This window comes from Ixodes scapularis, unplaced genomic scaffold (assembly GCF_016920785.2).
Source record: "Ixodes scapularis isolate PalLabHiFi unplaced genomic scaffold, ASM1692078v2 PGA_scaffold1__304_contigs__length_218370807, whole genome shotgun sequence".
NCBI lineage: Eukaryota > Metazoa > Arthropoda > Arachnida > Ixodida > Ixodidae > Ixodes > Ixodes scapularis.
In genome coordinates, this window is record NW_024609846.1 from 200,560,888 (window position 1) to 200,576,843 (window position 15,956).

Here is a 15,956-nt window from a genome sequence, read left to right on the forward strand (position 1 = left end):
GGCTTTCGCAAATCCTTCTCCTGTGAAACGCAGCTGCTTTTATTTGCTAACGACTCGCACACATTTTGTTTCTTCAGGCCTTGTGACCGACTGCATATTTTCGGACTTCGCAAAAAACTTTGATAAGGTTAACCATCAGCTTCTTTTACTAAAACTACAGTGCCAAAACATTGACACCTTGATTCTTCAGTGGATTAAAGATTTTCTTTTTAATTGCACGCAATACTTAACTGTTAACGAAACTGACTCACCTTAAGTACCCGTCAGTTTCGGTGTACCGCAAGGCTCTGTTTTAGGCTCATTACGTTGTTTTTTTTTATTTACATTATCGACTTATCTACTTCTATATATTCTAATCTTTGTCTTTTTGCTGGTGACTGCGTCGTCTACAGTAAAGTAACCGATGATCTTGACATCCTGACTCTAGAAGCTGACCTTAATAACATCAATGCTTGGTGTACCCTTTGGAATATAGATCTGAATGTTTTAAAATGCAAGGCAATGCGAGCTTTGCGTGGCCAATTACCTTGTCCAAAATATTTTCTCAACGATCGCCTACTTGATTCCGTACTCACATATAAATATCTTGGCATTCATATAACATATAACCTCTCATCGCAATATCAAATTAACTACGGAACAGCTAAAGCCAATCGAGTGCTGAGGTATATAAAAATAAACTTCTTTTTCGTGCAGTCAACACTAAAAATAACAGTTGTACGTGTGTTAAGTACGTTCGCTCGAACCTCGAATATGCTTCATCCATTTGGGATTCTGGATATGTCACGCTAATAATTATATTGGAAGCTCCGCAGAATCGCTCCGTCTACTTTATTCTTTCGAATTATCAGCGCGCTGCCAGGGTAACAACGTGAAGTCATCTCTTTATCTTCCTTCCCTCTCTACTCGCAGTGAACTATCTCACCTCTTTTTCGTAAATTTATTATCATAGTCAATTGTTAAAATAACGCTCGATTAAACCTGCTTTCTTTACTTCGCAGTGTCTCGACCATTCTCATAAAGTAGACATACCTTAGCAAAACACAGTAACCTACTCATATTCTTTCATTCCAAAAAAAGAAAGAAAGAAATCGCTCGAGTGCCTCTTTAGCAAGCATCACGGACGGTAATCGCTTTCGGAAAGCTGTTAGTAATGTTGTATATAATTTTTCGTATCAAAATGGAGCGTTTAAATGCTCGATTTTGATACGAAAAACAATGTATAAAAATAAAAACGAGCGCGCTATAATGAACGTAAAGTAATTATACACGAAAGAATTCTTTGGTGTATAATTATTTTACGTTCATTATAGTGCGCTCGTTTTTATTTTTATACATTGTTTTTGTAAGGACCCTCGGCTCTTTACTGCTTCGGCCCTGAGGGTAAATTAAAAAAAAAATATTCGTAACACACACGACATGTTACGTGTGTACACGTTTTTGTGTGGGCTTGGGTGCGTGCCTGCTCATGTTCGACGTTCGTCGGGCCTTGGCAGCGGAGTCTATTATGCAATAACGTATCGTGCGTGGGAACTTCTGCGTCATTCTATCGAGCGTTACACTCGCCTTCGATAAGAACACTCTTACGCTCTTTGCCGCCTGTTTCGTGACCCTGTATCCACACGCCCCCGCTCTCCATTAAGAAGGTTTGACCGCTTTTGCGATCGCAAAGGTACCAATCAGTGCAGCGCCGCCCCGTCACTAATCAATCCATCCCAGGCCTCGTAGACGGCATCAGTATGGCGACTCTGACGGGTCGTCATTAATCCATTGCTGTCTTTCAGTCCCTCGATGGCAAACACTCCGTTTCCCATGAGGTTCAGCCGCTCCGATGGACCCAATCGAGCAGCGTCGAAAGGCGCTCGTCGTCTTGGCGCCTTCACTATCACCCGCTCAACCAATCAGGCCAAGCTTCGAGATCCTGCGCTCTCCTCTGTGTCCCATTCATTTAGCACATATTAGAAAAGAAGAAAAAAAAGAGCACTCTGACGATTTATTTCTGGCGCTGCTTTGGACCTAGAGTGAGACGGAGTATCCGAACCTGTTTAAGCCACAGTGAACGATTACACCAGCTAGGGTTTCGGGTCCAATTCCAGGGAAATCCCATTCAAATATTTCTGTCGATGATTAACGAGCCATAGCACGAAGCGTGATTTACCTTTTAAACGGTACGAAATAGAAAACAAAAAAAGTAAGAATGTTTGTAGTCCTAATATTTTCAACTAGTGCCTAGTTCAAAATATTAAGTTACGACTACAAACAAACCTTGAATCACAAAGCTGGGGAGAGTAAAGTTTCACTTTAGTTCGTGCATAAAACAAAAGCTGCGATTTCTACGACTCCGTAAACACGATCGTTACCGCATGCAGCCATGACGTCCGCCTTCCTGTTCAGTTAGACTAAAACCTTTATTGTTCGCGAGCCCTTAAGTATCGGCGAATTTCGCTAATGGGAAGAATTCGCAAACTTTACGATCACGCGGAAATATCTTCAGCGTAGAGACGAGACGTCTAGCTTCTAGAAGAAGCAAACTTCGTTGGTTGCGAGTTCGTCAAAATTGGGGTCGAGAAAATAAAATTCTTTTACAATAACTCCTTACTGGCGGTCTAAGGTCGACTCGGTCGAACAACTCAGCGGCCGAGACCATTCGTGTTGTTACCACCATTACATGTGGGACAATCACGGTCCGCTCTCCTGCACCCGTTAAAGTGCGCGCTTGGCGTTCCCTACAAGTGCCGACATTCTCTGCAGCACCGAACGAGGGACGTTGCACGTTTTAGGAAGCAAATAGCGCCGCACAGCAGCGGAGTGCAACGGAAGGCCGCCACTTTGCTCCCGCAAGATGCGCTTCGTCATTCGAGTCGCCTGTCCTTGTCTGTGTCACTGGCAGAATGAGATGGGCGTGGGTCCCAGTACGCGTTCCGTCCGTTCCGCCTTGCTTTGGCTGTGCCATAGCCTCCTATATACTGACAAAGCCTGGTGGATCGCCACGAGAAGTGTCCGCCGAAATGGAAAAGGTGGAGCGGCAGACAACGGATGAGGGAAGAGCCACGTGACTTGCGCCAAACACACTTCTCGCGAGCGAACACGTGTGTTTCGGGTCCTCACCGCTGCAAAAGCTGTGCGCTGACGTCCAGGATAGCCGAGAGATGTCTGTTTGATGCTCTGCACTACCAGATCCTCGTGCTCAAAATATGCGGCCGGGGACTCTATGGCTGCGTCGTCCAACTGCCAAACTTTGTGAGTCTGGCAGTTGGACTCACAAAGTAGTGCTAAAAACAAATGCTAAGAAAGCAGAGTGGTCCTTTCTTAGCATTTGTGCACTCGAACATCGCACGGATTTCTTATTTTGCGCATTCCATGCGTGTGCTCAAGTGAAGGTATTACTGATGAGTACCGTATGAACGATGCGAATTTTCACGCATTTTCATCAACAGAAGAAAGTGGTTAGTGTTAGCAATCCTGAACGCTCGCACAGTCTGTGTGATCACGAAATCATATTTCAACGTTGCTATATCGCTGCTAAGGTTACATCGCCTTTTGTAATCGCAGAAAAGTCGTGTGACGAGATTTGTACTTTTGGCAAAGTCGTGTGTTAAAGTCATGATCAACCAAGACGGCGTACTTCATCTTTTCTTTTTTTTCGTCCACTCAAAAAAAAAAAAAAAAAAAAAAAACCTTAAAGCTATAGAAAAAAAAGCGAAAAAAGCTTGAAGCTAGAAAAAACTGTCTGTCTATTTTCTGTTACACCAGCGCACGGTGTGCACAAGCAAGTGGCAGCGCGTGCCCTTTTTTTTAGAGGCACCGCAGAAACAGCTGACGGCGGCGTACAAGCGGTCGGCGTGCTCGGCCCGCTGCGCTTGTTGCAGTGGTTGCAGGTGTGTGTATGCGCGGCGCAGAGCGGTCGTTCTGGTAGCTCCGGTCCCAATGGACGCCGTCGTAGATAACGCATTCGTCGCAGATGTCTGAACCATCATAGACGGGGGGGGGGGGGGGGGGGGGGGGGGGGGGTGCGCTGGCCTGACGTTAGGCCTAGCCTCATGCCTAACGTTACGCTTTGAAGTCTAACGTCGTCAGCCGGTACACGCAGCTATGGCGATGATGATGATGAGGGGACACGTGATTTTAAGCACGCGCCGTGCCGAGCTTCGCACTCCCGCCGCTGCCTCTTCCAGCGGCGCAGCAGTCACCAGCGCGCCAGGCCGATTTGCGCGGCGCACCGCCGCATTCCCTGCCGGCGCTGCGGCTGCTTCTGGTCCTCTCTGCGCCGAGAATGTTTTCGCATTCACAACTTCCGCATTCACGAATGCTGAGGTTTCCTCGGAATTTTTTTGACTAGAGAAGAAAGCATAGAGGAACTGGAGTTTGCCTGTCCGGTTACGGAACTCCTTCACTAAATGGGACCAAGTCTAGTGCCCAACTTAAAGATGGCTCGACTGGCGGTTCCTGTTGCTGCTCATTGAACCTCGCGAGGTAGGATTGAACAAAACAGACCAGGAGTCGTTTAAAGTTACTCATTTTTGAGCTGAGTGAATTTGTGTCAGGCTTGTGTCCCATCTCAAATACTCTACTCAAGGTACTGTATTTCAAATACTTTTGGCAGTATTTTGGTATCTTGCAAACACATTTGATCGAAAGTATTTACTATTCTCTCTTAATTATATTTCTCAGTATCTATGTTTTATGTTCTTTGTACTCATTATCTCAGAAACATTCTAAATGCTTGAAAAACGATATCGCTGTAGCGCACCCCAGCGCACAAATGAACGATTGCAAACTTGCAGCAGAAGCGACCGAACGCAGAATAGAAAACAAACCAGGACCAAGGATGCGGCTCAAAACGCCAACAAAAATGAAGTAAAAAAAAAAGTAAAAAATAGACACCAGAATTTTTTTTTTTTTTTTGCGTTGGCAAGAATGTTAATTTCTTTCGCTGTCGGGAACCCTCGGGAACACCGTGGGGGAACGGGAATATCCCCACCCTTTCACGAAGACAGAGATTGGAAGAGCAAGGCGGGAAACTAGATAGGAGCAGCAAGAGTCCTAAAAATGCCAACAAAGAGTTCTCCTAAAATTGCAGGCCTTTCTCAACGCGCTTCGTAATATACAAGAAAAGAAAACAGTAAAAAAAATTGACAATTACGAGAATGATAGATGGGATTCTTTGTGTGCCCTTGGAACTTGCTTTTTGAAGTTAAGTCATCTTTGAATGTACGTGTGTAAACTGCTTACATATTGTTTAAGGTGAACTCCAGATATATGTCAACTTCGGCGTTTAGTAAACTATTGCGTCCAAGGTGCGCATAATGAAAGCACCACGAAATGTAATTTTCTACAATGTGACTATATGGAGAGCGACCTCTTTTTACTTTTTTGTATTATTCACCAGTCTGATACTACTCATTGTACTGGGTATGCATAAAATAAGACCGTGATTTCGTTTTAGTTGCTTTTGTTGTTGCAAGTATAGCACTATATTGCCACTGACGATAATATGAAAGGAATATAAATCTTCAAACGTAAGGAAATTACATTTCTAATTACCGTACTTGTACTCTACTCAAGATACTCTATAGTGAAAGTAACTTGAGTAGCACTCAATAATTTCGAAGCAGGTATTTATTTACTTTATTTAAATATTGATACCTATATTTCCTTCGGGAGATGTGGTAGGAGGGGGGTACCTAATGTTTTTATAGAGGTATACATTTCTAGTCATGTCATGCAAACGGGAACAAGAAATAAATGTCATCATTATTCAGTATCGAAAAATAATAATAAAAAAAAAACTCACAAGCAATATCGTCAATCGCAGGACTTGCAGAAACTGCGGAGGTTAGCAGTGAGTGATGACTCAGATGAAGCATTTATTATATGACTGAGTAGTGCGTTCCAATCATAAATTGTCCTTGAAAAAAATGAGAACTTAAATACATGGACCATACAGCTGTATTCTTGTAAGGATCTAAAATAAAAATTTCGCGTGGGGTAATCATGAAGAGCAGGTGAAATATATGTAGAGGTGTCAATATTAATTCGGTTGTATAGTAGGTCGAGCAGATATTTTAACCTTTGAAACATGCGTCTATAGGTTAATGAGCAAATGCTGGAACACACATATAATTCTGAACAGGGGTATTGTCGTTTTTGTATAAAAAGCGCAAGCCTTTTCTCTGAATAAATTCAAGTAAATTTATGTTGGTTTGAGGAAACGGGTCCTAGACAACGGATGCATACTGTAATAGAGGCAGAACAAACGTTTTGTAGGCTGTTAATTTTACGTCACGTGAGGTTTGCTTTAAATTTCACCGCAGCAACCATAGCTTAGTTAATGCCTTGTGCACATTGTACCTAATACGGGTTTTCCAACGCAGGTCCTTTGAAATGATTACACCGAGGTATTCATAGGAAGTCCCTTCGGCTCGGACAGTATTGTTAATGAAATAATTATAGTAAAAAAAAATCGTTTTGTAAATTATATGCATTCGAACACCTTTGTTAACATTTAGTGACAACAGCCACGAGTCACACCAATCGCGTGTCTTATATATGCAGTTGTTAAGTCTGGTCACTAACATCATTTACCTCAGTGAAGATAACAGCATCGTCCGCAAATAAACGTGCTCGCAACGAAATGTTGGCAGTGATTTCGTTTATAAAAATTGAAAAAAAGTAAAAGCCCAGGGACTGACTTTTGTGGAACGCCCGATAGCACAGGGACTAGAGAGGGTGCACTAGAGTTTATCTGAACGTACTGTTTTCTTTTCTATGAAGTATTTTTTAAGCCAGAAGTAGATGATATCATTTTGCACGATTGATGTAAGTTTTAGAAGCATTTTACAGAGTGACACTCTGTCAAACGCTTTAGCGAGGTCAAGGAAAATTACATCAACCTGTTTAGAACGATTTCGTATTGCAGCAAAATCATGAACGGTTTCAAGTAATTGTGTCGTGGTTGAAAGGCCATAACAAAAACCATGATGATTCACGTTAAAAAAGAAGCGATTCTCTAGATACGCTGCTAAATGTTCAAAAACAACGTGCTCTAAATGTTTCGAGCAGTAAGAAAGCAAAATAATGGGCCGGAAGTTCACAGGCAAGAGTTGAGATCCAGATTTGCGAACGTTAACGATCTTGGCAATTTTTCATTCTACAGAAATAACGAACTCTGACAACGATTTCTTAAACATTAGATAAAGATATCTTGTGCAGCGTTTTGCGTAGCGAGCGAGGAACATTTTAAAATGCCATCGTGACCAGCCGCTTTTTCTTTTTTTTTTTCTTTTTTTTTTTTTTTGTCGGAAGATTATGTTACGCTGACAACAGTCCCTCGGGGGAGATGAAAACATCGAGTAACGCTGATAGGTTGGGTGGCATTTTAGACGAGGAATAATGCCGTTACCTAAGACAAAAACATACGAAAATAATCATTGAAACCTTCATCGATGGCGCAGTCATTCGTAAATAATCTGTCCGATATCACAAGTTTGGAAATATCTTTTCGAGCCGGGGACAAAGGCCTCCAAAACTTATCGCGTGATTCTCTAAGGAAGATGTGCGAAGTTATATTGTTATACTTATGTTTTGCAGGACGAATTATAGTTTCACTCCTGTATGCATTTCATTGATATTTAAACGTATTATGCTCTTCCTGGCACGATTGATTTTTGTTTTAGATGGAGGGTATCGCGAGTTATCCACGGATTATATTTTCTGGTAACTTTGATGCTGGTTGGAACAAACCTTGGAAAATATTCAAGCACGTTTTTTTTAAGAATTCCAAAGAATATTGATGGAAGAATCATCAGAGAACATGTTTGAAAAATAATCAAACGACATCTCCAGCGGAACAAATACTAACTCGTCTACGGCTTTAAAAAATGAAACACACGCTTAGAAATCTGCTATTTACGTAATGAAGGACGAAGTGTCGAAGTAGAAAACTCGACGAGTACCATTTGATGATCAAAGATCCCATCCACCACTTGGCAATCGTACGTACGTGCCGCAAGTGGTTCCGATAAGAACACGAGGTCTAGTATAGATTGAGAAGACGAGGTGATTTGTGTTGGACTACTAACAATTTGAAGTAGATTGTTATTATAAGCCAGGTCAACTAGCAAGGATGAATCAGGCAGTCACTGCCACTGCACATAAAATACCAATCAATTAATAGTAAGTTAAAGTCACCAGCCATAACAAGAATCGGGTATTTTTATTTAATCTTAAAAACAAAAACCGCAAGAAGGTCAAGAACGGACGAGCAAGCATTTGGCGGACGATAGACTACGCCGAGGACGATTGGCGGAGTGAACCCGGTAAGCTCTAGCCATAAACACTGAATATCAGAAACGTCATCGATTTCAGCAAAATCCAAATGATTTTTTGGGATAACGGCATCGCCCCCACCACGCGTGATTCGCGATCGTTCCGAACAATGCTACACGATGGGGGAATAATCTCTGAATCACGAATAAACTATGCGACCATGTTTCTGTTACAACAGCAATGTAAGGGTAGTGATCATAAAACAAACACTCAAGGTCAGCGATTTTATTAGCAACACTCACGACCTGTCACGGTGAGAAGACACCTTCAACAGACTCCATGGAACGTTCTTGTGCAGAAATACAAATTCTGGTGTCATTTTCAATTTGTTGTAGACGAGTTTTGCCTTGTCACTCTCCCTCCTGTTAGTGTCTGCACTATCCCACACATTTTTTTTCGAAGTAAGCGTATTTGTTTTGAGTGGTCGTCGGAGGCAACAATTTCGGAACCTTTTAGTTTATAAGCGTTTTTAAATAAATTGCCATTTTCGTTAAATTCACGAACATTCGAGATCGCAGATTTCGGGCGATTTCCTTTGTTATAACTTTTTTTCAATGGTGGTGACGTGTACAGTGGCCCACTTTTTGAATAATATCAAGCGAGCGTCGACCGCCAGGACGGCCAGCGCCGTGCCGCGGAAGCGTGCGGCGCGGCACGGGAGAGATTAGGGGCGTGCGCACAAAGCTCTTTCCGTTGCGAGCCTCGTCTGCTAGCCTATTCCGCTGCCCGCACTCAGCCCCTCTTCATTATAGGTTGCATAGCTAACCGCCTTTAAGCAAAAATCTGAACAGCGCTTGCTTGCGTGATACTGCTCAGACGGGGCATATACCGCGCGCCATCTCGAGTTTAATTTAGCTTCTTTTTTCATTTCATTTTTGCGTTTACTTTGTCAGCACCAACAAAAATGAAAAATTGGGTGACGCGACAAACTGAATGCAACGTTGCATTAAATTATATACCGCAACGAATGCTACTAGTCATCAAAACGAATCCAGTGCTTTTACCCTGCCACGTGACATCGTGCTTCCACGTGCAGTTGTACCCAACGGGAAGGCCACGTGACACACTTTTAGCGTTGGACTGACCAAGATGGCTACTGGCGTGGGCTGCGGCACAACACAAAGTGAAACGGAGTATAGACAGGGTTTCCGCTTGGTGTTTTGTATTATCAACTGCGTTGTTGCTGTCGTCATCTAGCATACGTAGCCGGATGGTCACTTTTCTTTGACCAGCGGGCGCGCGCACATTTTTATGCCTCCTCGAGTGCCCATAGAAACACGGGCACGTATTGTGAGAATGTCGATGGGCGGCATGACGCAAAGGGATATAGCAACAACAGTCGGGGTTATACAGGCTACCGTCAATAATCGATGCACTTCGACATTGTAAGCGACCTGCCCTCCTTTGCTAGGGAGCAGGGCCTGTGTGCGATCAACGGAATAGCCTAGCAGACGACGCTCCCACCAGAAAGGGCTTTGTGCGCACGCGCTTAATCTCTCCCGTATCGCCGCACACCCCCGCGGCACGGCACTGCCCGCCCCGGCGTTCGACGCTCGCTCGATATTATTAAAAAATTGGGCCACTGTACATTCAATTTACCAACTAAAATATCACTGGAAACTCTCTGCATCAGTTGGACAGGGTTCTCTTGACGATCTTCAGGTATGCCGAAAACCATAACATTGTTCCGTCGATTACGATTTTCATAGTCCTCACGCTTCTTTCCTATTTGAGAAGCAGTCACTCCCAAGTCAGAAACCGCGTCATTTAGCTCAGCAACTCTAGCGTCATAAGCCTGGAAGGACTTTGCCATGTTATTGACCTCATCAATGGTGGCCTCAACAGCACATAGTCGCTTATTATCACCTGCAAACATTCCCTTTACACTTTGTTATACCCAGGGATAAGCACTATTTCAAATACAAGTATTTGAAAGACGTATTTAAAATACTTTGTGTATTTTGTAATTGTATTTAATTACAGATTGGATAATGTATTTTACAGGTGTATTTAAATAATAAAACCTGGGTATTTCAAATACAATTGTAATAATACAATTTCGTGGGCGAAAATACATCACCTCAAATTTATTGTCACTGTCCAGAGCAGGAAGAAAACTACGTTCTGCACCGAATGCAGTGTCTCTCAATCAGGCACAAGCGTTTAGTGACTTCGTGATTACGGTGCTAGTCAAGGGCAAGAATAGTGACGAAATAGACGTTCACAGGCAGCCTGGCTAAATAAGTGCCTGTGACAACTTGTGAAGCTTTCCAGCCTGATTTCCATCCATTTTTTGCCTGGAACATTCTAAATGCGCGGGTCGTCCAGATTTTCGTAACTGGTGCGAGTTGCAACAATAAACAGTTCTCTAGTAAGTGCTGCGCGTTTTAGTCATGGTTTTTGTTGGTCTATACCAAAATGTAATCGACAAAAAAAGATGCTTGAAGCTCTGTACTTTTTTCACCTATTACGTCCAAGCTGATTACATTTTTTTATTACATTTCTATTACGTTACTAAAGCCTCGCACACTAACTCCCGAGTGTGCGATGCTAAATTAAAATGAGATACCCAGAAAACCGTTGCAGGTGCCCTGAAGTCGCTGACGCAAATTTTGAGGAATGTATTTGGAAAAGTATTTGGAGGAGACAAAATACATTTGGTTGTATTTGTATCTTGTATTTAAATGCTTTTTGGACATGTAATTAGATTTGTAATTAATAACATTTTTGACGAAGTATTTTGTATTTGTATTTCGATACATATTTGCATGTGTTTTGCCCATCCCTGGTTATACCTTTCGAATATCTTTAATGTTCTTGGCAACGTCCTTCTAACTTTTTAAAATCTGCCGTAATAGTAAATTATCTTAAATACTTCTGTTGAATATCTTGTCCAAAACTGATATCCATGAAGCGCCTTCTCCAGTCGCCACTTTGATGCTGGTTCACTCAATTACGTTGCGTATGACTGAGTTCTTGCGATTTCTTACGAGGATAATTCCCAATGGCACAATTATAACGACCCTTTTGCAGTGTTTGGGAGTTCAATTGTACGTACTACTTAGAAGAAATGGTCGTTCATAACATTCCGAGAGATTTTCTATAGCCTGTGGCGGCACGTGCTCTTTGCCAAATCAACATTCGCCGAAACTCCTGCAGGCCTCGGGGAAGTTGAAGATAAGAAAAAGGAGGAACCTAAGCTCGGTGGATGCACGAGGATCGAAGGAAAAGGCAGAAGGCGCGAGACATCATCTTCAATTCCCGCTGACCGACGGACGTCCACGTTCTTTGTCCAGTTAGAATGGTTTGGTTTTAAGTAAATGATTTAGTAACGTTCCTGCTTGTCTGGGTTATTACCCATCGTGCACTCGAGCCCAATAGGAACGCAACAAGCCAATAAAAGAAGGATGATGCGGAAATAAACGGAAAATAAACGGAAATCACGAGTGTTCCCGGCTACCCAATGGATGGCGCCAGTATCTGTTCTTGTCGTGAGACATCGCTAGAGGTTGCAAGGCACTCGGGCGCAAGCCGTCGCGAGTTTGTCAGCGAGCCTTTAGAGCCCATAGCGTGCCCGTGTGGTATGCAGCTGTCAGCTGCGAAGCCTGACGGGGCTCAACTTTGGCTTCGCTTATTTTCCGCTAGGTGATACGATGCGATCGCCGGCCAGGTACATGACTCTCCGTGTTGCCAGACCAAAAAAAGGTACACAAATGCGTTCATTTCCGAAACCAATATGCACATTTTCTTAGGTCCTACAGCTATTAAAAAAAGAAAATTCTGTCGTAGAGGCAGAGTAAAAAAAATTAGAGACGTTTACAATTTTCTGTAACGCCGAATTAGTGCGCAGCTCTTGAGTAGGAGGAGGGGAGGGTACGGAGGGAAGGGTACGCCCCTCTTCCTTCCCCGCTAAATTTAGCGGGAACATTGGCAATGTCAGATGCGTGTGACGTCATACGTCATGTGTTTCCTATAATGACGGCACAATGGTAAACTTCGTGAGGGTAACCTTCGTAACCCACTTGAGGGTAACCCTCATGACCCTCTTGAGGGTAACCTTCGTGACCCTCGTGAAAGTAAACCTCGTCACCCTAGTGAGGCTAACCCTAGTAACCTACACGATAGTAACCCTCGTGACGTCGCGTGTGACGTCATTAGTGGAAACGTCCCATAATGCAACGCGCGGTTACGCCGACGCCGACAATGACGCTCAAGCCGGAAACGAGCGCCTAAGAGCTGGGCTCTAAAAGTAACCGCAACGTGTTTTTTATATGCCTAATGATACAGATATGATTAAAATGGTTTTACTGATTTTAAACACCAGCGCCGTTTACAACATTCGTGCGTATAACACGTACTCTGTTCTTCTTCCAATGCGGTACGAACATGTGAGTGCAGGGCTGTGGAGATCGCATGTTGGGCTATGAATTTGGAAACGTGTCATAGGTTTGTACGCCGAAATGCGGTTTAGAAACAAGCAGGGTGCCCGCTGGCTTCGAGTGCTAGCAAACACCTCAAAATAGGATGCTAGTAATCTTAACAACATCTTTTCTACACTTTTTTTTTTTTTTTTTTTGAGGAAAGGTTGTATGTACAGTCGCGGACGATATAAAAACCGCCCAGGCGAGCGCCTGGCTCCGAAGACATAAATTTACACAACGGAACAAAGCTCAGCTATCATCGAGGCAGTTGTGCGCAGGCGCAGCATTTCAGTGGCTGTTCGATTTTTGTCGTTATTGCCCGCTTGGTCGGCAGACGATTGCCGAGTCGACACTGATTTCGGTGCTGTTTTTGGATAAGATTGCCGCGTTCCAACGCAAAAGACAACAACGAGGGATCGTAGAGTTGCGAAATGTTTGTGTGCTGCGCGATAACACCTTGGGATAGAAGGTGATAAGTGGTTTCTAGGCAATTTCATAGAGCACATGCGTATCGTTGTCCAACCCGCGAACTTGTTATCAAATGAACGAAAGCTGATCGCTCAACGTGCTGACTCGGAGCTCTCAGGCGCGCTTGGTTTTGCTTTTGTCGCGGAACGACTCTGCACTAGGCGCTGGTGGTCGAGCAGGATGTGACGGCAGAATTTAGAGAGGCGCTTAGACCTCGATAGTGTTGGTCCTTTTGTTCCGATAGAAAGCGCTCCAGAAGTCCGGCTTTGGTCAAGGTGAAAGCGTTTTCGGCTGCTGATTGGGCGTGGTGCCGCAGCTTGCGCGGAAATAGCCAATGAGACATTTTTGACCCGATTTCAAAATATGCAATATTTTGGTGAGAACGGTCTCGCCAACATACAAATTGCTAGAGAATTTTCGCGGCTGTGATGCGCTTGACATTAATGCCGCTTCATCCACCGGTCAAAGTCAGGCATAGATTTGTAAATGAAGAGTGAGTTGCAAATGGCTTTGGACACGAAGTAGGAGACGATCACAAGTTGAGCTTGAGTCCGATCTCACGGCGCGGCGCTGGGTTTGTAGCAGACGATCAACTTCTTTCGCGCTCCGCTAGCAGACGACGTTTTACTTCCCTGTGCAAACGACACTTCGTAGCAGACGAACCGCGCTTTTAGCTGGCCTGAACAAACCATCTGAGTTGAAGATTAAAGCTAAGGAGGAAGAAGCAGAAAAACCGTTTCATGGTGGTGAAAAAAAAAGTTTAGTCAAGTTTATTAGCGCAGGAAAGCTATTAGTATTTAAACAATATCAGGAGACCACGCCAGAAAATTAGGACTAATGCGCAACTTCGGAAAGTCGGCCCCATGTATATTGCCGGCGAATAAGCAAATAAAGCAACGAGCAGATGTGTCAAGCACTTTTTGTTACACTAATCGGGCTGTCCGTAATTCAAATCCTAATTAAATTAGGAATTAACGAACAGTTTTTCAAATCAAATAGTTCGCCGAAAAAATATTGACTGTGCATAATAAACACGCAGAATAGCTGCGTTGTTGTTGGAGTAATACAAAAAAACAAGAAAAAAATCATTCAATAATGGCGATTCGGTATTATATTGACGCCACAAAGCGCCCGCAAATGTCTCGCTTCCCCTGACCGGCGAGCTGCCTCAGCTCACACGCGCGTCGTGCGGCGAAGCCATCTGCAGCGCGAGACTGCCCGGTTTTCCGACGATGAAAAATGATTTCAGCGGCCAGCAAAAACAAATCACACAAAAGGGGACACTTCCTTCCTGCCTCCCGAATTCCCCGTCGCTCCGAGCTCTGCGTCGCTTCTCCACAGTTGAAATTTACTGCTTCAATTTTACTTTTATACTCTCATTTCGCCTCGCGGGCGAGGCAAATAAGCGCAATTTTAGGAGAAGGAGCATAGAAAAAAAAAATATATATGATTGTCATGTTTATAACTTGGACTTTGAAAGTACAAACACGTATCGTAAAACAAAACATCCCGGTAACCTGCTTCGCCAAATCGATAAAGCAATGCTCCCTTTTTTCCGACGCATAACGAACGTATTCCTTACAGGCAGCAACAATATAGCAGTCACGGGAAGTTAGTAAAACAAATGTCTGTCGTAAAAAATAAGATCAACAAATTGGTACAGTAATCTAAGGGGTCACAACGAAATCAACCGATCAAACCGATGTATATGGTGCGCATACTCACGATGAAAATTGAGTAATCGAACCAAGAAGGACGATCGGTAAGAGTGACATTTAAGCGGGGGTTTCACCAAACATCGCTGAACACAGATCACTCCGGGTAGTATATTTACACTGCAGAGCTAGCCTCCCTCGTGAAGAACTTGAAGCAAACTGAACGGTTGCGAAAGATTAAAAAATAATAATAATAATATTAAAAGCTTACCATTTTTGTTTTGTATTTACAACTGTAGGTCGTTTATAAGCGGCAGAATTAATTATAAACTTAGAAATAAAGATCGAGTTGCCCCTTCGAATGCGGAGAGCGGCGGCCCAAATAGTTGAGCACTACGTCAAGAAGAGGTCAGCGAAGCATTGCTTCTGACCTTTAGGAAAACAGTAAGCCGCAATTCGCGAAAGCCGTTCCAGCAACACTGCGCCTCCCCCCGTCGGCGAGAGCTCTCGTCAACCTCGCGATTCAACTTTAGAGCGCCGCTGTTCTCTTTTAAGGCTCAGTCAAACCCCAATACAACAGAGCCCCGTGGAAATACTCGAGAACGCTCGGTGGACGCTCACTCACCTCGTCCAACGCAGTCATCTGCTGATCGGTGAGATCTCCGACGCGCCCGCTCATGGTGCAAGCTTTCCGGTGCGATCGGTCTTTCTCGTATCACGAAGAAACGCGCAAAAAAATGTCGGCTGTCGACGTCGGCAACGAATCCGAAAGGAGCTAGAAGAGAACTACGGGCGCTTGGGGGGAAACGCTACACGGGTTTCATTACGATGCGGATTGACAGCGACGCGACGACATGCAACACACGCACACTCTACCGAGAACAGACACGGACGTCGAGCTTGCGCTCCTGTGCGGAGAGCGACGAGACGCTTCAGCGCGCATGCGTCGCAGATGGGCTGCGACGACCGCAGCGCCGCCGCATCGTTGACGCGGGGACGCAGTGAATGGGAGAGGGCGCACAACTAGGAAACGATCAAATATGGCCGCTTAGATGGTCACGTGACTGTGCTCGTCAAATCGATG

General features: G+C 44.0%; 1 protein-coding gene across 1 annotated transcript in view; it reads right to left on the minus strand.

The window, feature by feature from the left end:
* Nucleotides 1-15,569, minus strand: part of LOC8034967 (SEC14-like protein 2) — a 154,183-nt gene extending 138,614 nt beyond the window's left edge. Inside the window, exon 1 of the mRNA XM_042291051.1 lies at nucleotides 15,498-15,569. Coding sequence (XP_042146985.1) covers nucleotides 15,498-15,551 — 54 coding nt within the window. The 5' untranslated portion in view covers nucleotides 15,552-15,569. The remainder of the gene's footprint in view (nucleotides 1-15,497) is intronic.
* Between the last annotated feature and the right edge of the window lie 387 nt (nucleotides 15,570-15,956).